This window comes from Entelurus aequoreus, linkage group LG03 (assembly GCF_033978785.1).
Source record: "Entelurus aequoreus isolate RoL-2023_Sb linkage group LG03, RoL_Eaeq_v1.1, whole genome shotgun sequence".
Taxonomy (NCBI): Eukaryota; Metazoa; Chordata; class Actinopteri; order Syngnathiformes; family Syngnathidae; genus Entelurus; species Entelurus aequoreus.
The window spans coordinates 9791490-9817089 of NC_084733.1; the positions used below are offsets into that span (position 1 = coordinate 9791490).

The 25600-nt window shown below is 42.5% G+C and overlaps 1 protein-coding gene across 1 annotated transcript in view; it reads left to right on the plus strand.

Annotated features, from left to right (window-relative positions):
* LOC133644618 (serine/threonine-protein kinase D3-like) overlaps nt 1–25600 on the plus strand; it is an 80962-nt gene that overhangs the window by 40222 nt on the left and 15140 nt on the right. The window contains exons 3-4 of the mRNA XM_062039273.1: nt 10544–10682; nt 21452–21583. Of these exons, the coding sequence (XP_061895257.1) occupies nt 10544–10682; nt 21452–21583 (271 nt within the window). The remainder of the gene's footprint in view (nt 1–10543; nt 10683–21451; nt 21584–25600) is intronic.

Sequence of the window (25600 nt, forward strand, 5' to 3'; positions counted from 1 at the left end):
GAGAAGTAGATTGGGGCAAAATCGTGGGTGAAGTGTGTGAAGAGGGCTGGACTGAGCACACAGCCCTGCGGTGTGCCTGTGCTCAGGATTATGGTATCAGATGTCAGGTTTCCATGAAGTCCATAATCCATGTACACAGTGTGGTGGGGAGTTCAAGTTTGGAGAGTGGGTCCCCACTGCACTTTTCTGTAGATCTGTTTGCCCGGTAAGCAAACTAGTGTTCATCTACTGTAGGTCTGCAGGGATGCTGTCTTTGATGTGTGCTAAGACACTCCTCTCAAAGCACTTTATTATGATAAGGGTGAGGGCAATTGGGCAGTAGTCATTAAGTGATGTAACAGCAGGTTTGATGGACAGGAATAGTGGTTGTGGATTTGAGGCAGGTGGAGACTGGGGCTTGCTGTAGGGAAAGGTTAAAGATGTTGGTGAACACCCCTGCCAGCTGGTCAGCGCAGGACTTCAGTAGGCAGCCCGTCACCCCATCCGGTCCCGCTGCCTTTGTGGTATTGATCCTTCTCAGGGTGGATCTCACCTGGTGCTGCTGGAGGGTAAGTGTCGGCTCCTCTGGCTGCTTCCTCCCAGCAGGCTTAGCTCCTCCATGGTGTTTCTCAAAGCGAGAAAATAAGGGGTTCAGTGTGTCTGGGAAATCTCTATCCTGACTGACCTGTGTGGTGTTGCTCTTGTAGTCAATCAGGGACCTGATTCCTCTCCACATGCTGCGGAAGTCGTCGTTCTCAAAGTGCCCCCCTCTATGGTTGTCTGTAATTGTGTTTGGCGTCTTTGATTCCTTTTGTCAGGTTCTTTCGGGCTGTGCTGTAGTTCATCTGGTTTCCTGACTTGTAGGCGGTGTCCCTGTCTTTAAGTAGTACTGTTCTTTAAACCAAGGCTTCTGGTTTGGGGACACCTAGCTGGTTTTGGTCGGTACTGCTGCGTCCGTGCAGAAGTTACTGGAGTCCAGCACAGCAGCCGTGTAGCCTTCCGGGTCAGCTCCTTCAGCAAACACATCTCAGTCCGTGACCTCAAAACAATGCTGCAGAGCTGCAGTGGCCTCCTCACTCCATACCTGTACAGTCTTTGTGGTGGGTCTGCTTCTGCCACCTACTAATCCATAAGATAATGTCATTAGCAGTGAGATGTGGTCTGACAGACCCAGGTGCGGGGCTGCTGCAGCTTTGTAAGCCCCCTTGATGTTTGTGTACACCTGGTCCAAAATATTTCTTCCTCTTGTGGGGAAGTCTATATGCTTGTGGAGCTTGGGCAGCACTGTTTTGAGCTCAACATGTATAAAGTCCCCTGCCACAATCACCTGGATGTTCACAAGGCTATACAGCTCCTCCATGGCCAGCTTCGCGTTGGCGTGTGGTGGGATGTAGACAGCTATAAAGTGGACGACTAAAAACTCCCTGTGTAAGTAAAATGGCCTGCATTTCACTGCTAAGTATTCCAGGTCAGGTGAGCAGTGAGTCCCAGTTATGTCTACGGCTGTACACCACTTGTTGTTTATGTACACACACATGCCCCCACCTCTCTTCGAGCATGCAGTCCTGTCGGCCCGGTAAACAGCGCAGTCAGTTAGCCCGATAGCATTGTCGGGAACGTTGTTATAAATAAATGATAAATGGGTTATACTTGTATAGCGCTTTTCTACCTTCAAGGTACTCAAAGCGCTTTGACAGTATTTCCACATTTACCCATTCACACACACATATTCACACACTGATAGCGGGAGCTGCCATGCAAGGCGCTAACCAGCAGCCATCAGAGGCAAAGGGTGAAGTGTCTTGCCCAAGGACACAACGGACGTGTTGTCCAGCCAAGTCTCCGTAAATACTGTCACATACCTGCAGGTCTTGTCAGAGAATATCTTTAGGCTTATTTTATCGATCTTGTTGACGAGTGACCGGCAGTTGGACAAGAAGAGACTCTGTAGTGCTGGTCAATGCGGGTTAGCTCTTAGCCTAACCCGCAGGCCACCTCTCTTGCCCCTCTTCTGACGCCGTTGTCTGCGCCGTCTGAGAGGTGGAATGAAGAAGGTTCTCTGTTTTCTGTTGGAATGTCCAGCGAGTTTGGTGTTTCAGTAGTGTATGACCAGTACTGTTTGCCCGAGCAGAGTAGTTCAGCTCGACTATACTGTAAGTGAGCATTTACGGCAGATAAAAAACGTATAACACACAAAAAACAAACAAAAGACTACCAAAAGACAAAAGACTACAAAAATACGGAAAGTGCCGAGCCGCTCTGTGTGTATGTGCCACCATCTTGGATCATGCAAAAAATCTAGTAAATTTACTAAAATCGAAAGGAACAGCAAATTATTTCAGTATATCACTTTAAAGGCCTACTGAAACCCACTACTACCGACCACACAGTCTGATAGTTTATATATCAATGATGAAATCTTAACATTGCAACACATGCCAATACGGCCGGGTTAACTTATAAAGTGCAATTTTAAATTTCCCGCTAAACTTCCGGTTGAAAATGTCTTTGGATGATGACGTATGCGCGTGACGTAGCCAGTGAAACAGAAGTATTGGTACCCCATTGAAAACAATACAAAATAGCTCTGTTTTCATCTCATAATTCCACAGTATTCTGGACATCTGCGTTGGTGAATCTTTTGCAATTTGTTTAATGAACAATGGAGAAAGTTGTAGGTGGGATCGGTGTATTAGCGGCTGGCTGTAGCAACACAACCAGGAGGACTTACTTGGATAGCAGACGCTCTAGCCGACGCTAGCCGACGCTAGCCGCCAACCGCACGGATGAACGGGTGAAGTCCTTCGTCGCGCCGTCGATCGCTGGAACGCAGGTGAGCACGGGTGTTGATGAGCAGATGAGGGCTGGCTGGCGTAGGTGGAGCGCTAATGTTTTTATCATAGCTCTGTGAGGTCCGGTTTCTAAGTTAGCTTCAATGGCGTCGTTAGCAACAGCATTGTTAAGCTTTGCCAGGCTGAGAATTATTAACCGTGTAGTTACATGTACATGGTTTAATAGTATTGTTGATCTTCTGTCTATCCTTCCAGTCAGGGATTTATTTATTTTGTTTCTATCTGCATTTGAGCCAGATGCTATCACGTTAGCTCAGTAGCTAAAGAGCTTCGCCGATGTATTGTTGTGGAGATAAAAGTCACTGTTTATGTCCATTTCGCGTTCTCGACTCTCATTTTCAAGAGGATATAGTATCTGAGGTGGTTTAAAATACAAATCCGTGATCCACAATAGAAAAAGGAGAGAGTGTGGAATCCAATGAGCCAGCTTGTACCTAAGTTACGGTCAGAGCGAAAAAAGATATGTCTTGCACTGCATTCTAGTCCGTCACTCTAACGTTCATCATCCACAAATCTTTCATCCTCGCTCAAATTAATGGGGTAATCGTCGCTTTCTCGGTCCGAATCGCTCTAGCTGCATTGAAAACAATAGGAAAATATGAGGAGGCGAACAACTGACTACGTCACGCTACTTCCGGTAGGGGCAAGGCTTTTTTTAAAATCAGAGACCAAAAGTTGCGAACTTTATCGTCGTTGTTCTATACTAAATCCTTTCAGCAAAAATATGGCAATATCGCGAAATGATCAAGTATGACACATAGAATGCATCTGCTATCCCCGTTTAAATAAAAACATTTCATTTCAGTAGGCCTTTAAGTATATTGTATAGGTCACAAAAGAAGTTTGGGAAATGTATAGATGATTTAGTCTACGGATAAAATTATTGTTTACAACTTGCTCAAAGTTAGTTTCCTAACCAAAAAAATATACTGTAACACCACCACCAAACATTACTAATCCTATTGAATAAAAATTGCTCATCTGGCGTTCAGGCTGTCACTCACTGCTGTCTCGTACACACGTACACGCACGTGCACATACACAATGACACGAAACGTACCCCTGCGATAATCGAGAGAACACTGTACTGAGTGAACTACTCCACACAGATGTCTTAATCGAGATTCAAACCGAGAACCACCAGGCCACCACATGCACGATTGTTGGCCTTTTACAAAATAAATTACTTTTACTTAAAGTACAGCACATTTTTGGACATTAATGGAATAATTCACTCTGTCGGATGCTTTTTGTATGACATTATTAGGAATTTAAGCATAAACATTAATCTATTGTAAACAGTTACAGTAGACTTTCAATGGAAGCCTCATCAAGATGTAATGGACTTCCTGCAGACTAAATAAGGTGTGAGGAGCCCGAGATCAAGCAGCATACTTTTCCCCATCACATGGCCATCTGTCAGACACCACTCTTAACACCAATTAATTTTTTCCAACCCATCACTAATAGCACAGGCTTTAACATGCAAATGCTTAATTATACAATTGTTTGCATTTTTTCTAGGCAGGCTTTTTTTTTTTCAAGCCAATACATAGATATCATATCGATATCTAATGCTTTTTTTAATCGAGATTTAACTGATTTAACACTGTCGTATCAAATCTGGCATTTCAGGTGACTAATACGGTTTGATGTGTTGAATCTTGATATGTTTTCAGAACATATGGTGCAAATAGCACTGAAAATGTCTACCTTTGGAACTGTGACAAAGTCTCACAGGTTTGACACCATGTTTGTTTACATTAAGCTCAGGGAAAATTCACAACAGGCCGTTTACAGCACGAAAAAAGGAATGCTTGATTTGTGTGCCCTAACGAGTCTAAAGCACAGTAGTAATTCATGTTTTTATCGGTTACATTAGGGTTTTTTTATGTTACCGGATGTATCTGTATGAACCACAATTCATAATTCGTCATATCGGCCCATATGTTGATATTTATTGTGCACCCGAAATTATTTTGTATCCCAACAAGAACACTTTTTTCATCAGGGACTTATTGTCCAACCGCGTCTCGCTTATCTTTTATGCAATTGTCACAACAATCAAAATATGCTTTTCTGCAGTAGATCTAGGTAACAACAATAACAAATACTGTATGGTAATGTATTCCCCTTTTATGCAAGAGGTAGCTCGTTTGTCCTTCTGTTTCAATTGGTGTTGGTAATCAGATTTGCCCTTCTTTGCCCTCTCACGCACACCCCATTTTGACTTTTTTTTTTACTACTTTCCTGCCTCTGATTTTCTTTGCTCATAACAGCATTTAGCATATCAATGGCAGATTATATAGTTTAACAAAGCCTTCTACTGCAAAGCTCTTTTCCACTCGTCTTTCCAGGCTGACTCTCGGACCTCACACACTGCTCCTTGGCTACGGGGTCTTTGGTGTGCGTGTGTGGTCGCTACCACTTCGTTCAATGGATTTGCGTTTGAAGATCACAAAAGACATGCTTAGTCACTATGGACTCCAGAGATGTGTGTTAAGGCCATTTGTTGGTGTTAGTGATAGTGAATGAGAACGCATATGTGCACCGGACAACAGTTAAAGTTCTAGGTGTTTTTTACACATGCATATTATATGCAGGTAGGAAGAAGAATGTGACCTCAATGACATGCTGCTTTATGCATGCAGGTATGTGATGTCGGAATGTGTCCGAAACTTGCTAATTTATTGTTCTTGCACCTCTGTCTTTCACTTAGGTTAATGAGGTATGGAACAAAATAATTGTCCTCGGCCCTCTCACGTTGCAGATGCTCCTGGTGTGGAGTGAGACGTGTTTTCTGTGGAAACTTTTGCACCGAATGTTAAGAGGTGGTGACTCTAGCTGGCAGCTGCACTGACAATGTTGTGTGTTTGAGTGTGTGAGTGCGGATCAGAGAGCTGGCATGTGAGAACTTCTCGGCAAACTTGCCAACCTTGAAACCTCCGATTTCGGGATGGGGGGCGTGGTTAAGAGGGGAGTAGTATATTTACAGCTAGAATTCACCAAGTCAAGTATTTCATATATATATATACTGTATATATTAGGGCTGCAACTAACGATTAATTTGATAATCGATTAATCTGTCGATTATTACTTCGATACATCGATTAATAATCGGATAAAAGAGACAAACTACATTTCTATCCTTTCCAGTATTTTATTGAAAAAAAACAGCATATTGGCAACATACTTATTTTGATTATTGTTTCTCAGCTGTTTGTACATGTTGCAGTTTATAAATAAAGGTTTATAAAAAAATATTTAAAAAAAAAAAAAAAAAATAGATATATATAAAAATAATATTGCCTCTGCGCATGCGCATAGCATAGATCCAACGAATCGATGACTAAATTAATCGCCAACTACTTTTATAATCGATTTTAATCGATTTAATCGATTCGTTGTTGCAGCCCTAATATATAGGGCTGTGAATCTTTGGGTGTCCCACGATTCGATTCAATATCGATTCTTGGGGTTACGATTCGATTCAAAATCAATTTTTTTTTTTCCAATTCAACACGATTCTCGATTCAAAAACGATTTTTTCCCGATTCAAAACGATTCTCTATTCATTCAATACATAGGATTTCAGCAAGATCTACCCTACTCTGCTGACATCCAAGCAGAGTAGTAGATTTTTGTAAAAAGCTTTTATAATTGTAAAGGACAATGTTTTATCAACTGATTGCAATAATGTAAATTTGCTTTTAACTATTAAATGAACCAAAAATATGACTTATTTTATCTTTGTGAAAATATTGGACACAGTGTGTTGTCAAGCTTAGGAGATGGGATGCAAGTGTAAGCCACTGTGACACTATTGTTCTTTTATTTTTATTTTTATAAATGTCTAATGATAATGTCAATGAGGGATTTTTAATCGCTGCTATGTTGAAATTGTAACTAATATTGATACTATTGTTGATAATATACATTTTTGTTTCACTACTTTTGGTTTGTTCTGTGTAGGGTTGGGTATCGTTTGAATTCGAACGATTCTGATTCCGATTCCGATTCCTGACTATTCTCGATTCCGATTCTTTTAAGAGGCAGGGTCAAAAAAAAGTTTTGGATATTTTAAATGAGCTAGCTAACCTACATACAGTCTTTCTGAATTAAATAGTCTGACATTCTCCATCAATTTTAATTCTATTAACTTTTTATGAACTTTACTATAAATTCCTCACAGGGCTGTTTTCAACTAGAATATAAATATCAAATCTATGAACTTGAATATAAATATTATAAATACATTTTCACAGGGGTAGACTTTCCTCAAGAGAGCATTATTTTTGAAAACCTCATGAAAACACATTTACACATAAGTGTATGATGCTGCAGGAAACCTCATGAAAACACATTTACACACACAAGTGTATGATGCTGCAGGTACTTAAACATGTTACCGTGCTCCCACTGATGGGCTAACCTGGTGCAGAAAAGCAAATAAACAATAAGAAACAACTTGCAAATCCCAGTCCAGATTAGCAGCAGGTACAGTATAAAATCAGAGACAGTTCTTGTTTAGGAAAATGACCATATCCGCCTTCTCAGGCAGGATGCGTGAGCGTTCTGGACAGATAGTGTCTCCTGCTGTGGAAAATACACGTTCGCTGGGTGTGGAAGAAGCTTGAAGGCATAAATAGGAGAAAGCGAGATCTGACAGCAGGAGGAGGACGGTCGGCGCAGCGCGTCGAAGACGGGACATGCATATATTTGTACTTCATGAACTCGGAGGTGCTTCATCATGTTCGATGTGCACCCTCCTAAGCACGAAACAGTCCTGTCGCACGTGTTATATTTCGCCGATATTTAATTTTTTTTAGTAAAATAAAGCCACACTTTCGACCGCCGACGCCCGCTATCCATGCTTGACTGACTCGCTCGGCTACATAGGCTCAGCTATGCTAACACTTCCGGCGGTGGGTGCTTCTTCGTTGGTGTTCAGCGGCTTCTTCTTCCGGTCGGCGGACTTATTCTTTTTTTCCGGTCGGCGGACTGGGTATCGAAACTAGGAATCGAAATTTAAACTTTTGAACGATTCCGGGAGAATCGGAAAGTTAGTCCCGGTTCCAATCGATACTCGATACCCAACACTAGTTCTGTGTCGTGTTTGTCTCCTCTCAATTGCTCTGTTTATTGCAGTTCTGAGTGTTGCTGGGTCTTGTTTGGTTTTGTAATTGGATTGCATTGTTATTATTGTTTTTGTTGGATTGATTAATTTAAAAAAAAAAAGTAAAAAAAATAATAATCGATTTTTTAAAAAGGAGAATCGATTCTGAATCGCAAAACGTGAGAATCGCGATTCAAATTCGAATCAATTTTTCCCCACACCCCTAATATATATATATATATATATATATATATATATATATATATATATATATATATATATATATATATATATATATAAATAAAATAAATACTTGAATTTCAGTGTTCATTTATTTACACATATACACACACATAACACTCATCTACTCATTGTTGTACTTGAAAGTGCAATGCTTTGCAGCCAGAAGCACAGCCTTAGATACTACTTACATACTAAATACACAGTAATGAAAACACAGTTGTTCTACTAACTGTACTGTGCTTGCTGCTTTCTTACTAAAAAAACAACAACACTTACCTTTCACTATTTGAGTAGCCTTTGTTCTGCCATTTGCGTACTGGCGAGCAATCTCTGAATCCGGGAACATATCCTTCACGGATTTGTTGTAGACATCCGCAAATGAGAACGGGATGTTGCTTCCAGCTATCAGCATAGCCATCTTTTTCTCGGCATATGTTACACCATCGGGTCTCCATTTAGCGAGGTGGCCCATAATACTGGACTGGGACCGGTGCTGCGTTGCCGCCGCTTTGTGCTTCGCTGACCATTCATGACTGAGTATATCCGTTCGGCCACCATGTTCAATGGAGAAGTCTGTTCTACAAAATTTACAGGCAAATGTACCCCTTCCCCTTCAAACTGTCCTGGATAAACTGAAATTCGTGTTTCCATTCGTTTTGGAACTTACAAGCGTATTTCTTCATCTTACTCGTCGTCGGCGTCGCCATGGCTGTATCTTCCTCGTTCTTCTGATTCGTCTCCTTGTTGTGTGCGCAGTTGTGCACTCTCTAAGATGTTATAACGTGATTGGGCAGGCACGCTGTTTATATCGCGGGAAAGCGGACGTAAAAACAGACTGTCCTCACTCGGGTCTGCATGGAGCTGGAGGGGGCGTGGCCTCCAGCTCCGGCTGAAAATCAGGAGATTTTCGGGAGAATATTTGTCCCGGGAGGTTTTCTGGAGAGGCACTGAATTTCGGGAGTCTCCCGGAAAATTCGGGAGGGTTGGCAAGTATGCTTCTCGGTGACACTGCAGCCACCACAGGAAAAATGCCCGCCTCCAACATTTATTCACCGCTACCTTTAGTGTTGATGCTATAAGCCAAATAGCAGGTTGAGGTTGTGGGCTTTTGTGAATGGGAATTGTGGAATGTAGTTTTTTCTTCATAAATTAAAAGCAAAATGCATCCATCCATCCAGCCAGCCATGGTTCTAAACTTCTTTCTCACATATATCCCAAAAATATTTTGTCAAACCTTCACAATTATCTAAAATGTGTGAGGTTTACCAATTGATTGCACCATTTAACTGGTACCTGCAAAAAGTGTTGGCTGGAACATAGATGGTGTTGATCTACAATGTTCAGCTTGGGCCTAGTCTTTCGGAAGTTTATTCTCCAAAGAGGGTCCTGAACAGGGTCCTGTTTTTTATGCAGAGTTAAAAGTTGTCCATTCTGACAGTTCAGCTCTCTAGATTTGGTGTCAGCAAGTCATGTGATACACTCATGATTTCCCATATCCATTAATCTATCCGTCTTTGTATCTGCTTCTTGGCAGCTAAAAGCCTGCAGGTGTCTTACTGTGCCGCTTTGGCAGAGGCAGTGCCAGCCCTGTCCTTTTAGGGTGACTATTGCATTGTCATGGGTGGCCCATTGTGTGTGACCTGGTTCACAGGGAAACAGCTGTTAGATCCCCCTGTGCCGGTCTGCTTGGCATTGAAACGAGGCTCACAAAACAATTTTAGTGGCCCGGATTCTCTCTTGAATACCATTGATGCAGGATATATCCAAACATCCATCTGGTTTTGATCTGCTTTATCCGCCAGGCAGAATTTATGTTATACTTTGTTGGATCACACAACATCCTCTCCTGTAGCCCTTGAAACAAGACTCTTTTATGAGCTTTAAAAGATTAAGATGTATGAATGTAGTACCGCTCACTATTGCGTATATGTTTATATGATTTGTTTAAAGCTGCTCCATGAAGCTAAGCTGCCCTCTGTACAGGAAGTGACTCATAATTGACTGGTGCTGCACTTTCTGAGCTGTGATCCTCCACCACTTGCTTTGGATTTTTACCTCCTCCTCATTGCAGTCTTTTTCAGTCACATTCTTAAATCACACTACATCACGCTGGTGAACTCATGACTGGATTGTGTTGGTCTGTCTAGACTCGACCAACCGAAACAGGACCAAACAAGTCAGGGCTGATAATCAGTACATCTTTGTCCTTTTCAAATCTCACTCTCCTAAAAATGTTCTAGAGTTGAACTTACCACAGAGCAATGCTGACCGTTAAGATGCACATTTTCTGTTTTGTATCACATATACTGTAGGATTTTACAAGTATCTCATACTGACTCGTCTCCCCCTCCAGTTCCCAGAGTGTGGCTTCTTTGGCATGTACGACAAGATCTTGCTGTTTCGCCATGACCTAAATGATGAAAACATTCTGCAGAAGCTGACCTCCGCGGAAGACATCCACGAGGGAGACCTCATTGAGGTGGTGCTTTCCGGTATGTATGCTGTTGTGAAACTATAACCCTAAATGTGTGTGTGCACTGTCCAATAACTGTTATTAATAGGGATGTCCCGGTCAGCATTTTTGGCCTTTAATCCAACTTTTTTTTTTGCTTCAGATCAGATCCAGTTCGGGTGTCCATTTGATACTTTGACAATGTTATTGTTGAATATGTAACTGAAAGTGTTTTTTAGCAAGTAACTAAATTAAACACAGTGAAACACATTTAGGATGCTTGTTTAGTTAGTATTGGTTAGTGTTACAGTACCATCCTTACAAGGCTGCACCTTTTAGACCTGAACCGTAGTTAAGGACAAACTGACCCTTTTGTTTGGCTTCTCGGTCCTCTGTCCTGTTACATGATCGGGATCGGGACATCTGTAGTTTTTACAGAGTGGCCAAAACACAAAGCAAATGGAATACACATAGTGTATAGGCTAGCTACCAACAGACACCCTGCAAGGAAGTTACCAAATTGCTAAAACACTGTTCGACAGACCGTAGTATTTAACATAAACATTAGTACAATAAACTTTTTAAACTAATTACTGGTATACTGATGTTTGAAATCAATAGAACATTGGGGTACCAGTTTTTGATCCCAGTTATCACTGACACACCTGCCCGCCTGTTGTGTCATGTTTAACAACACTGCACACTGGGTCAGTTGCTCCCACTGAGACTTCTTTGTGCTGAGTGAAACATTGTGATTATGATGGGTTTTTTCATTGTCACTGAATGACTACCAGTGAATCAACTGACACTCTTTCCTACATTTTGAGTTGAGCTTTTTAGAATTCCCTTATCAAAATTTTCCATGAGATGATTCCCTTTTAAGTCAGCTATTCATGTGTTTTGGTGATACTTACAGCCAATATTGAATACATCAGCTTCCTGTGTAAATGTTGGGATAACAAATGAATTAAAATGTGTTTTTCTCGAAGCTGTCCATCTGTCTGGATCTGGAAACTCCTGACACCACCTGTGCCGAATTCTCTACCCTTTCTTCAGATCCCACAGTATTGTTTGCAGGGCTTTAGGCTGGGTGCAATTGTATAGGTTCAGGATCTGAAGATACTTCAGGCATCAGGGCTAAGGAATGCAGACTGGATAACTTCCTTCTTTTTGTTTCTCACTGTTTGTGTTTGTTTTACGTGCTCTTTGTGACAGTCTTTGTTGCTTTTTTCCCACTCGAGCCCACAGTTTTCAACCTTATCAAATCAATATCCAGGTGAAAGCCGTAGTCGACTTTTTTATGTCACATAAAATGCAATAGTGACCTTCATGCAAGGAGTTTTGCATGATAGACACAGTGAATCCATGTTCTCAAGCTTCTGAGAACATGAATCTCTCCGCCCAATAATTTGTTTCTTGTCACCATCCGTCAGTTTCAAGTTGAATGCTGTGGCTTTGGGAGAGTATCTTTCATTGCAAGAAAGAGGCACAAGTGGCTTTTTCTTGGCTCCATGCTCAAAAGAAGAGGGTTTGTTTTTCCTCCAATAAGTGATTGTAGTAGTGGTATGTAAACATGCTCACATATGCAGGCCGGCCCTGGTCACAACACACACTGCAAAGGCCATGTGGGCCCATGAGGTTTGTGGTTCGGCTTAACCGATTGTCCCTTTGTTCTGTTTTTCACTCTTGTCTCTTCCCACCGATTTTCACAAGCTCTTTATTCACAATCACTGGCAATTTGAAATTTATACTAAGTTTAATGTTATTTATAAATACTCAATTTGTTATAAATATATTTTTCTTCAATTGGAACTTGTGGCTTCTGAATGGAAACACTGTGCCTCAAAGCAAACAGATGAGAGAAGCGATTACAAAACAACTTGTTGTCAATTAGCACAACACATTTTAAGAAATACTGTGAGTGTTAAGAAGCTGTTTTGCAGAAGTGTGTGGAAATGCCCTTCATTTTGTCTGTTTCTCTTGCAACATGACAACATGCCCTACTTGGGTTTCTTTATTATCTTTCACCTCAAAAATGCAGACTGCAAATATCCCCCGTCAGCCAATTTGCTTTTGAATCAGAAACATTGATAGTGAGTCCTCAGAGATAATTGTACTGCATCAGGGTGTATGTCACAGTAGGGCTGGGCGGTATACCGCTATTACGAATTATACTGGTATTTATTAGAAAGAGGTATGTATTTGAGACGATACCGCCATACCAATATATGTAATCATTAATGTTTTGATGCGGAAGTCTCTGCTCATTCTGTCTGCGCTGGGTGCTGTCCCGCCTCCTCCTCCACACACGTGTGTGTGGCGTGGTAGGAGCTGCGCTCACTTGACACAAACTCCATTATTTTCCCGGTGTCTTCCCGATCCTGCTTTTTTCTGGATTTTGCTCTCAATAAAAACATTTTCCTCAGCAATATTGTTGGCTGCAATCGGGTCCGTTTGACTCAAGCCTCGGCATCACTCAGGGCAACACACGTTCAGGACAGCAGCGTAGCGAGTTGCAATCTAGTCATTCTGTACTTGAAAACAATGGAGAAGACATTTCTGCCAAAATATAAACTTTGTGTAAATAGATATGTTCCTAGTTGCAACGGCAGGACAAAAACAGATTTAAAAAGCTGCCCGAAATAGTTATATGAGATTCCCAGTTAAACTACTTTGCCACAACAAATGTGTACACAAAATCTGAGAGGGTGTTTAACTGGAGTGGCAATATTGTCAGCTGCCACACAGCATCCTGCAGTTGGCAGCTTGGTGTTCCTGGCTAAAATTTTTAGGGGGAAAAAGGGTCTTTCAAAAAATGTTGAGCTAAAAAAACTATTGTTGAATTGTTATCAAGTTGATGCTGATGTTTAAAATGTCCTCTTAAACCAGGGACTTTATTTTATATTTTTTTCTTTTGTGTTTTAGGTAAAATAGCTGAGTATTTCATCATAGTTAAAGGTTTGTTTTAATGAAGATTATACTTTATTATTATTATATAAAATTTCAAGGCTTTTTAACATTTTTACGTGCATTTATCTATGAATGAAACTTTTACATTTCCAGAAATGTTAAGTATTTGTTTAAATAAAACAACTTGACACACATACAGTCGTGGTCAAAAGTGTACATACACTTGTAAAGAACATAATGTCATGGCTGTCTTGAGTTTCCAATAATTTCTCTTATTTCTCTTAACTCTTTTTTTTTTGTGATAGAGCACATACTTGTTGGTCACAAAAAAACATTAATGAAGTTTGGTTTCTTTTATGAATTTATTATGGGTCTACTGAAAATGTGACCAAATCTGCTGGGTCAAAAGTATACATACAGCAATGTTAATATTTGGTTACATGTCCCTTGGCAAGTTTCACTGCAATAAGGCGCTTTTGGTAGCCATCCACAAGCTTTTGGCAAGCTTCTGGTTTAGTTTTTGACCACTCCTCTTGACACAATTGGTGCAGTTCAGCTAAATGTGTTGGTTTTCTGACATGGACTTGTTTCTTCAGCATTGGTCACATGTTTAAGTCAAGACTTTGGGAAGGCTGGGTATTGTGGCCAAACAGATCAATTTGTGTTTCATCTGACATCACATGGACAAAGATAAGACCATTTGGAGGAAAGTTCTGTGGTTAGATGAAAAGAAAATTGAGCTGTTTGGCCACAATACCCAGCAATGTGTTTGGAGGAGAAAAGGTGAGGCCTTTAAAGGCCTACTGAAACCCACTACTACCGACCACGCAGTCTGATAGTTTATATATCAATGATGAAATCTTAACATTGCAGCACATGCCAATACGGCCGGGTTAACTTATAAAGTGCAATTTTAAATTTCCCGCTAAACTTCCGGTTGAAAACGCCTTTGGATGATGATGTATGCGCGTGACGTAGCCAGTGAAACAGAAGTATCGGTACCCCATTGAATCCAATACAAAATAGCTCTGTTTTCATCTCATAATTCCACAGTATTATGGACATCTGTGTTGGTGAATCTTTTGCAATTTGTTTAATGAACAATGAAGACTGCAAAGAAGAAAGTTGTAGGTGGGATTGGTGTATTAGCGGCGGACTACAGCAACACAACCATAAAGACTTTGACTCCGATAGCAGACGCGCTAGCCGACGCAAGCCACCGACCGCACGGATGATCGTGGTGAAGTTCTTATTCCTTCCGTCGATCGCTGGAACGCAGGTGAGCACGGGTGTTGATGAGCAGATGAGGGCTGGCTGGCGTAGGTGGAGCGCTAATGTTTTTATCATAGCTCTGTGAGGTCCCGTCATACTAAGTTAGCTTCAATGGCGTCGTTAGCAACAGCATTTTTAAGCTTCGCCAAGCTGGAAAGCATTAACCGTGTATTTACATGTTCTTGGTTTAATATTATTGTTGATTTTCTGTCTATCCTTCCAGTCAGGGGTTTATTTATTTTGTTTCTATCTGCATTTGAGACTGATGCTATCACGTTAGCTCCATAGCTAAGTTAGCTTCAATGGCGTCGTTAGCAACAGCATTGTTAACCTTCGGCAGGCTGGAAAGCATTAACCGTGTATTTACATGTCCCTGGTTTAATAGTATTGTTGATCTTTTGTCTATCCTTCCAGTCAGGGATTTATTTATTTTGTTTCTATATGCAGTTAAGCACGATGCTATCACGTTAGCTCCGTAGCTTAAGTGTTTCGTCCATGTATTGTCGTGGAGATAAAAGTCACTGTGAATGTCCATTTCGCGTTCTCGACTCTCATTTTAAAGAGGATATAGTAACCGAGGTGGTTTAAAATACAAATCCGTGATCCACAATAGAAAAAGGAGAGAGTGTGGAATCCAATGAGCCAGCTTGTACCTAAGTTACGGTCAGAGCGAAAAAAGATATGTCTTGCACTGCATTCCAGTCATTCACTCTAACGTTCCTCATCCACGAATCTTTCATCCTCGCTCAAATTAATGGGGTAATCGTCGCTTTCTCGGTCCGAATCGCTCTAGCTGCATTGTAAACAATAGGAAAATGTGAGGAGCTGTTCAATTGACTACGTCACGCTACTTCCGGTAGGGGCAAGGCTTTTTTTTTATCAGATACCAAAAGTTGCGATCTTTATCGTCGTTGTTCTCTACTAAATCCTTTCAGCAAAAATATGGCAATATTAACTCTTATCTTACTGACAGGATGCAGTGCGTCTCCCATAACAATGTGACCTCATCCTATGTCAAGGTAACGTGTGGAGTTCCCCAGGGTTCGGTTCTTGGCCCTGCACTCTTTAGTATTTACATGCTGCCGCTAGGTGACATCATACGCAAATACGGTGTTAGCTTTCACTGTTATGCTGATGACGCCCAACTCTACATGCCCCTAAAGCTGACCAACACGCCGGATTGTAGTCAGCTGGAGGCGTGTCTTAATGAAATTAAACAATGGATGTCCGCTAACTTTTTGCAACTCAACGCTAAGAAAACGGAAATGCTGATTATCGGTCCTGCTAGACACCGACATCTATTTAATAATACCACCTTAACATTTGACAACCAAACAATTACACAAGGCGACTCGGTAAAGAATCTGGGTATTATATTCGACCCAACTCTCTCGTTTGAGTCACACATTAAGAGTGTTACTAAAACGGCCTTCTTTCATCTCCGTAATATCGCAAAAATTTGTTCCATTTTTTCCACTAGCGACGCTGAGATCATTATTCATGCGTTCGTTACGTCTCGTCTCGATTACTGTAACGTATTATTTTCGGGTCTCCCTATGTCTAGCATTAAAAGATTACAGTTGGTACAAAATGCGGCTGCTAGACTTTTGACAAAAACAAGAAAGTTTGATCATATTACGCCTATACTGGCTCACCTGCACTGGCTTCCTGTGCACTTAAGATGTGACTTAAAGTTTTACTACTTACGTATAAAATACTACACGGTCTAGCTCCAGCCTATCTTGCCGATTGTATTGTACCATATGTCCCGGCAAGAAATCTGCGTTCAAAGAACTCCGGCTTATTAGTGATTCCCAGAGCCCAAAAAAAGTCTGCAGGCTATAGAGCGTTTTCTATTCGGGCTCCAGTACTCTGGAATGCCCTCCCGGTAACAGTTAGAGATGCTACCTCAGTCAAAGCGTTTAAGTCCCATCTTAAAACTCATTTGTATACTCTAGCCTTTAAATAGACTCCCTTTTTAGACCAGTTGATCTGCCGTTTCTTTTCTTCTCTCCTCTGCTCCCCTCTCCCTTGGGGAGGGAGAGTTGCACAGGCCCGGTGGCCATGGATGAAGTGCTGGCTGTCCAGAGTTGCGACCCGGAGTGGACCGCTAGCCTGTGCATCGGTTGGGGACATCTCTGCGCTGCTGACCCGTCTCCGCTCGGGACGGTTTCCTGCTGGCCCCACTATGGACTGGACTCTCGCTGATGTGCTGATGTGTTGGATCCACTGTGGACTGGACTTTCACAATATTATGTCAGACCCACTCGACATCCATTGCTTTCGGTCTCCCCTAAAGGGGGGCGGGGGGGTTACCCACATATGCGGTCCTCTCCAAGGTTTCTCATAGTCATTCACATCGACGTCCCACTGGGGTGAGTTTTTCCTTGCCCGTATGTGGGCTCTGTACTGAGGATGTCGTTGTGGCTTGTGCAGCCCTTTGAGACACTTGTGATTTAGGGCTATATAAATAAACATTGATTGATTGATTGATATCGCGAAATGATCAAGTATGACACATAGAATGGATCTGCTATCCCCGTTTAAATAAAACAATTAAAAAGCCTTTAATTCCAGGAACACCAATTCCTACCGTCAAGCATGGTGGTGGTAGTATTATGCTCTAGGCCTGTTTTTCTGCCAATGAAACTGGTGCTTTACAGAGAGTAAATGGGACAATGAAAAAGGTTTACCTCCAAATTCTTCAGGACAACCTAAAATCATCAACCCGGAGGTTGGGTCTTGGGCGCTGTCAAAACAAACACGTCAAAAGTGGTAAAGGAATGGCTAAATCAGGCTAGAATTAAGGTTTTAGAATGGCCTTCTCAAAGTCCTGACTTAAAAGTGTTGACAATGCTGAAGAAACAAGTCCATGTCAGAAAACCAACACATTAAACTGAACTGCACCAATTTTGTCAAGAGGAGTGGTCAAAAAGTCAACCAGAAGCTTGCCAGAAGCTTGTTGATGGCTACCAAAAGCGCCTTATTGCAGTGAAACTGGCCAAGGGACATGTAACCAAATATTAACATTGCTGTATGTATACTTTTAACCCAGCAGATTTGGTCACATTTTCAGTAGACCCATAATAAATTCATAAAAGAACCAAACTTCATGAATGTTTTTTTGTGACCAACAAGTATGTGCTCCAATCACTCTATCACAAAAAAATAAGAGTTGTAGAAATGATTGGAAACTCAAGACAGCCATGACATTATGTTCTTCACAAGTGTATGTAAACTTTTGACCACGACTGTATTTGGGTTTGACTTTGTCTAAATTTACTTTACGGAAAAAATATTGCGATATTAATATCGAATATCGGGATTCAGCCAAAATATATCGGGATATGAGTTTTGGTCCACATCGCCCAGCCGTATGTCATAGTTTAAAGCCAGTACTCAAAAAGTAACTCATGACTATTATGGGTCTTTTGGTAAATCACCAGGTTGCAATCAGTATACAGTGGAATCTCTAGTCAAAAGGTTTGCAGTAGGGGTGATCGATACACAAGTCAATAAAAAAGATACCTATCATATATTATATATAATATCAGTAAATAAATGACATTAAAGTGGTTAGATCTATATTTTTCTTTTTCTTGTTCTTTTATTACAAAACCCTTTTTTGGTTGTTTTTGTTACTGTTTACGTAGCGCCTTTAGTGTTACTCAGTAAACCAACCTAATGACACATTACAATCGTCCTAGGTTCGTAGTGTTGGATACTCTTATTTTTGAAGGAATGACTCCCGAAAAGAGTCACAAAAAAGAGTTATGGAAGAATAACAGTTGAACATGTATTGCCTTACTACAACTGGCAACAAAACACTCATGACATACAGAAAATAAAATGATACAATTACAGTTATTTTAAATGTTGTGTGTGTGCGCACACTTGTATAAAACCTACTACTACTAGGATAGAGTTTTCTCCTTGTTTTTGTTGTGTTCTTATCTGTGTCACTTTGAGGGAATTTGAAGTTTGATGTCCTCAGGGCTGATGCTGCAGCTCTCCACACTGCGGTCCCGTCCTGTCCACTTGTCTTGTTCCTGGGATTGGTTCGCCACTGAACCCTCACGGTTGAAATTCAATCTCGGTCTTTCAAAAAAAACATCAAAGCTCAGCAAAGGGCATAACTAGACACAAACAGCTCCTTGCGTTGATTTTTTGCAACAGTCTTAGTCCAGGAGGCTTTCTCTGTGTGTCTGCTTCCTGGTTCATCTAAATCAGTGGTCACCAACCTTTTCAAGCCCAAGGAATGTAACAGTATTAAAATCTCACGATACGATCACGGCATTAAGGCCACGGTATGATATTATTGTGCCCCCCCCCCCCCCCCCCCCAAAAAAAGACTTAAAAATGCCATAGTATGTATAATTAAGTGGCAGGAATGTTTAGGATAAACACATTTACTGTAATTGAACACAAACATAATGCTGAAATGTTTTAATCATATTTATTACTACATATTTGTATTTTTAAGTGCAAATATTTGTGCAGGAACATCCAGTGTTTCCAGCAAATTTCAAAACAAACTTACAGTTGAGTGTCTTTAATGTGACAATGTAAACATCCAGTGTAAAACAGTAATGTTCACTTTAGTGTCTTTCAACTTTTACTTTCTGACAAGCAGTGTCCTCCACAGTGAACATGTTTCTATCAGTCTAGATGGAATATGCTGTTTGTAAAAAAAAAGTTAACTAACAATTTCATTTTTAATATTGTAAATACTACACAAACCGACGTTTGGCTTCGCTGGTTTCAAACATTTTTCCTGGGTGACGGTTTAGGAGGTGACGGTTTAGAAGGTGCCGACGTGTCTAGGGTGCTGCCTTGCGCCCGAGCGCAGCTCAATAGGCTCCATCCCTACGCGACATCAAGAGAACAAGCGGTGGAAAATAGATGGATGGATTAAGGAGTCATCAAGAAGTTTTACAGTTTACTTGTATTTCCCGCGATGTACAGTTTTCTTTAGTGATTTCTGTCCCTGCGGAACCTGACCGGCTGGCTGTGTCGTTTTTTAAACGCCCAAGATGAAAGTCGTGTGCTTTGCTTTGCAGAACACAGACTTTCTTACCTACACCAAAAAGGTTATGTTTTCAGTTCTATAATATATTGTCAAAGTATCGGATCCAGACTTGAAATTGGATTGGATCTCAAAAATGTTAATAGGGACATCCCTAAATATAATAAAAACATATGCTTTTACTTTTCTGTTGTAGCTCCTGCAAGTGGCTTTTCTGTCAAACACACTATTAGCAGCTTCTCCATTTTTTAATGGGTGAACGTCTGTCGTTTAGAATCCATTTTAACGCCATTGGCTGCCTTTATGATACTTTGGCTTGTGACTCGTGAGTGAGACACTGGATGTTTTGGTCGAATCTGACAAGGTTCACTGTGACATTCATTATGTTATGTAGGGGTGGAGGAGTGATTTGAAGCTGGCTTGTAAATCCAATTTTTGCTCTAATCTTAAAGTAAAATAATAGCCAAGAGATGACTTATGCACCACCTAGTACATTATTTACAGCCTTGCTCTCCTTTACTGTATTTACCTCTTGGTTTGGGTCTATCAGTCAGTTAGGGGATGACTTCCAAAGAAGACTGACAGCAACAAATAAACAATTTCTCATAATTTTAATAATTTCTAGCCATGTATTTTCTTCATAGAAAAATAGGTGGCGATTTTGTTTTATTATTGAATATCAAAAAAATAGATGTCAAATGCTATTTATAATGCTGACGAGTCAATTTGAGATACATGTAAAATGGTCTAGCATACAAGGCTTAAGAACGTTGAAGCCTGTTGAGTAAACAAATGTTTTAGGATTGTGGAAGAAAATCCAGTGGCATATTTGTCACTCAGTTCTTTGTCTTGACATAAAAAGATGAGTATGTCGGTTGTTTAAAATGTAATATTACAATTACTGCCAATGTTTTTTTCTTGTTCTCAGAAAACACTAAACCCCCCCCCCCCCCCCCCCCCCCCCCAAACTCCAAACTACTGCCTACACAAAAAAAACATAATGCTAATGCAGCCTTAGACAGAAAATAAACTCTGGATGTATGTACATGTTTGGAAGCTGTTACCTCACAATCTTACACATCTTCTCATTTTAGTGAATCACACATTCACTTGACTAAACAACTCTTACTTCCAACAATGATCTCAGTGTTTGACCCACAAACCACCGAGTGAGAAAATAGAAAACAGGAAGAGAGACAAATCTATTGCTTCTCTGGATTATAAATAATAGGCTAATAGGATATAATTATAGAACTGGGTATTGACTTTCTCATTATTAACTTAATGTCAGCACAGATATAATGCCCTCTACTGTAGTAGTTTGGGCATTGCAGAGGAATCCTTCCCTTTGAACTTTTAATGCTCATTTACATTAACAAAACATATGAGCTCCTATCAAAACTGTTATGTGCTACTGTTTTTATATGACAATTGTTTGACATAGTTGGACAAAGAATGTGATAATTATTTCCTTATTTTCTCATTTCCCTCTACCCACCATGGCATTTTTCTATTTTCTTTTCAGCCTTCAATTTGCTTGGCCAAGTTTTGGATTACTTTACTTTTCTAGTTTGGTTTTATAATTTGACTATTGTTTCTAGCCCAAGCCACAGTTGAAGACTTCCAGATTCGACCCCACGCCCTCTATGTCCACTCCTACAAGGCCCCCACCTTCTGTGACTACTGCGGGGAGATGCTGTGGGGTCTCGTTCGGCAGGGGCTGAAATGTGAAGGTTAGACACACACATATAAAATTTGTTTGTGCAAAATTCGGAATTAAATTGAGAATGCATCCAAAATTTCTGGCTCCTACAAATTTGAATTGAGGTTGCAAACAGGAAGTATAAATGCAATTCAAATTCAAACTGAAGGAAGCGGAATTCAAATTCCTTGAAAAGCCAATTCATAATGTTGGTGTATTCCAGAATCATGCTTTGTAGCATATTCCATACATGCCTGTTTTACATACAATATTGTTGTTATGAACCTCATAGACATTGTATTTTAAATACAGGAAATGTTATTTTATTAACAATTACATAATAAAAGCATCTCCTTTCTAAGCTGCCATCGTGGTAGAGGAGTTTGCGTGTCCCAATGATCCTAGGAGCTATGTTGTCCGGGGGCTTCTATGCCCCCTGGTAGGGTCTCCCAAGACAAACAGGTCCTAAGTGAGGGATCAGACAAAGAGCAGCTCAAAGACCTTTATGAAAAGTACAAATCGAGGACCTAGATTTCCCTCGCCCATACGCGGGTCACCGGGGCTCCCCTTTGGAGCCAGGCCCAGAGGTGGGGCACTATGGTGAGCGCCTGTCCCCATGGGGCCCGGCCGGACTCAGCCCGAAGAGGCAACTTGGGTCCCCCCTCCAATGAGCTCACCACTCATGGGAGGTGTCATAGAGGTCAGGTGCAGTGTGAGCTGGACGGAAGCCGAAGGCAGGGCACTTGGCGGTCAGATCCTCGGCTACATAAGCAAGCTCTTGGGACGTGGATTGTCACCTCGCTGGGAGGGAAGGAGCCTGAGCTGGTGCGCGAGGTGGAGAAGTTCCGGCTAGATATAGTTGGACTCACTTCGACGCACAGCAAGGCTCTGGAACCTGTTCTCTCGAGAGGGGCTGGACTCTCTTCCACTCTGGCGTTGCCTGCAATGAGAGGCGACGGGCTGGGGTGGCAATCCTTCTTGCTCCCCCGGCTCAAAGCCTGCACGTTGGACTTTAACCCAGTAGACGAGAGGGTAGCTTGCCTCCGCTTTCGGGTTGGGGGACGGGTCCTGACCGTTGTTTGTGCTTACGCACCAAACAGCAGCTCAGAGTACCCACTCTTTTTGGATTCCCTTGAGGGAGTACTGGAGAGTGCTCCCTCGGGTGATTCCCTTGTTCTGCTGGGGGACTTCAATGCTCATGTTGGCAACGACAGTGAAACCTGGAGAGGCGTGATTGGGAAGAATGGCCGCCGGATCTGAACCCAAGTGGTGCTTTGTTATTGGACTTTTGTGCTCATCACGGATTGTCCATAACAAACAAAATGTTCAAACATAAGGGTGTCCATATGTGCACTTGGCACCAGGACACCCTCGGCCGCAGTTCCATGATTGACTTTGTAATTGTGTCATCGGCTTTGCGGCCTCATGTTTTGGACACTCGGGTGAAGAGAAGGGCAGAGCTTTCTACCGATCACCACCTGGTGGTGAGCTGGCTCCGATGGTGGGGGAGTATGCCGGACAGACCTGGCAGGCTGAAACGCATTGTGGGGGTCTGCTAGGAACGCCTCGCAGAGTCTCCTGTCAGAAAGAGTTTCAATTCCCACCTCCGGAAGAACTTTGAACATGTCACGAGGGAGGTGCTGGACATTGAGTCCGAGTGGACCATGTTCCTTGCCTCTATTGTCGAGGCGGCTGATTGGAGTTGTGGCCGCAAGGTGGTTGGTGCCTGTTATGTTGGTAATCTTAGAACCCGCTGGTGGACACCAGCGGTGAGGGATACAGTCAAGCTGAAGAAAGAGTCCTATCGGGTCCTTTTGGCTCTTGGGACTCCAGAGGCAGCGGACAGGTACCGACAGGCCAAGCGAAGTGCGGCTTCAGCGGTCGCAGAGGCAAAAACTCTGATATGGGAGGAGTTTGGGGAAGCCATGGAAAACGACTTCTGGACGGCTTCGAAGCGATTCTGGTCCACCATCCGTCGCCTCAGGGGGGGAGCAGTGCACTGTCAACACTGTGTATGGTGAGGATGGTGTTCTGCTGACCTCGACTGCGGATGTTGTGAATCGGTGGAGGGAATACTTCGAAGACCTCCTCAATCCCACCAACACATCTTCCTATGAGGAAGCAGTGCCTGGGGAATCTGTGGTGGGCTCTCCTATTTCTGGGGCTGAGGTTGCTGAGGTAGTTAAAAAGCGCCTCGGTGGCAAGGCCCCGGGGGTGGATGAGATCCTCTGGATTGGCAGACTGGGGTGGTGGTTCCTCTCTTTAAGAAGGGGAACTGGAGGGTGTGTTCAAACTATCGTGGGATCACACTCCTCAGCCTTCCCGGTAAGGTCTATTCAGGTGTACTGGAGAGGAGGCTACGCCGGATAGTCGAACCTCGGTTACAGGAGGAACAGTGACCAGCTCTATACTCTCGGCAGGGTCCTTAAAGGGTGCATGGGAGTTTGCCCAACCAGTCTACATTTGCTTTGTGGACTTGGAGAAGGCATTCGACCGTGTCCCCCGGGAAGTCCTGTGGGGAGTGCTCATAGAGTATGGGGTATCGGGCTGTCTGATTGTGGCGGTCCGCTCCCTGTATGATCAGTGTCAGAGCTTGGTCCGCATTGCCGGCAGTAAGTCGGACCCGTTTCCAGTGAGGGTTGGACTCCGCCAAGGCTGCCCTTTGTCACCGATTCTGTTCATAACTTTTATGGACAGAATTTCTAGGCGCAGTCAGGGCGTTGATTGGTTCCGGTTTGGTAGCTGCAGGATTAGGTCTCTGCTTTTTGCAGATGATGGGTCCTGATGGCTTCATCTGGCCAGGATCTTCAGCTCTCACTGGATTGGTTCGCAGCCGAGTGTGAAGCGACTGGGATGAGAATCAGCACCTCCAAGTCAGAGTCCATGGTTCTCCATCTCCAGGTTGAGGAGGAGATCTTGCCCCAAGTGGAGGAGTTCAAGTACCTAGGAGTCTTGTTCACGAGTGAGGGAAGAGTGGATCGTGAGATTGACAGGCGGATCGGTGCGGCGTCTTCAGTAATGCGGACGCTGTATCGATCCGTTGTGATGAAGAAGGAGCTGAGCCGGAAGGCAAAGCTCTCAATTTACCGGTCGATCTACGTTCCCATCCTCACTTATGGTCATGAGCTTTGGGTTATGATCGAAAGGACAAGATCACGGGTACAAGCGGCCGAAATGAGTTTCCTCCGCCGGACGGCGGGTCTCTCCTTTAGAGATAGGGTGAGAAGCTCTGTCATCCGGGAGGAGCTCAAACTAAAGCCGCTGCTCCTCCACATCGAGAGGAGCCAGATGAGGTGGTTCGGGCATCAGCTCAGGATGCCACCCGAACGCCTCCCTAGGGAGGTGTTTAGGGCACGCCCGACCGGCAGGAAACCATGGGGAAGACCCAGGACACGTTGGGAAGACTATGTCTCCCGGCTGGCCTGGGAACGCCTCGGGATCCCCCGGGAGGAGCTGGACGAAGTGGCTGGGGAGAGGGAAGTTTGGGCTTCTCTGCTTAGGCTGCTGCCCCCGCGACCCGACCTCGGATAAACGGAAGAAAATGGATGGATGGATAATAAAAGCATCCTCTAATACAGCTTTACAACACTTAGACTTAGCCTTAGACAAACTTTATTGATCCACAACACAGAGCTGATTAGGCATGGGCCGATAATCAATAAGTGAATTAATCGAAAGATAAATGAAAATTAACTTGATTAGTTTGTCAGCATTGATACATTGCCATGTTCGTGTGTGTTTGTTGTCTTTGTCTTTTGCTTTCAAACAGGGCGCAACCTGAGCGTGTTTGTTTAACAGTAGTATTCATTGAAGGGAGTGAACCCTCCTGTCAGTCATCCACAATTTTTGTCTCTGGGAGTGAGGGCAGAATTGATAGGTTCCAAAAGCAACAGAGCCCCGCTGGTCACGACTCACGAGTGAGAATCACCGCACGGAATCAAAAATTAGAAGAAAAAAAGATGATTGCAAAGACAAATGTCCCCTTGTGGGAATGTTTCTGCTTCAAACCGAATGAGCAAGATAAGCCTATTAACACGGACAAGCGAGC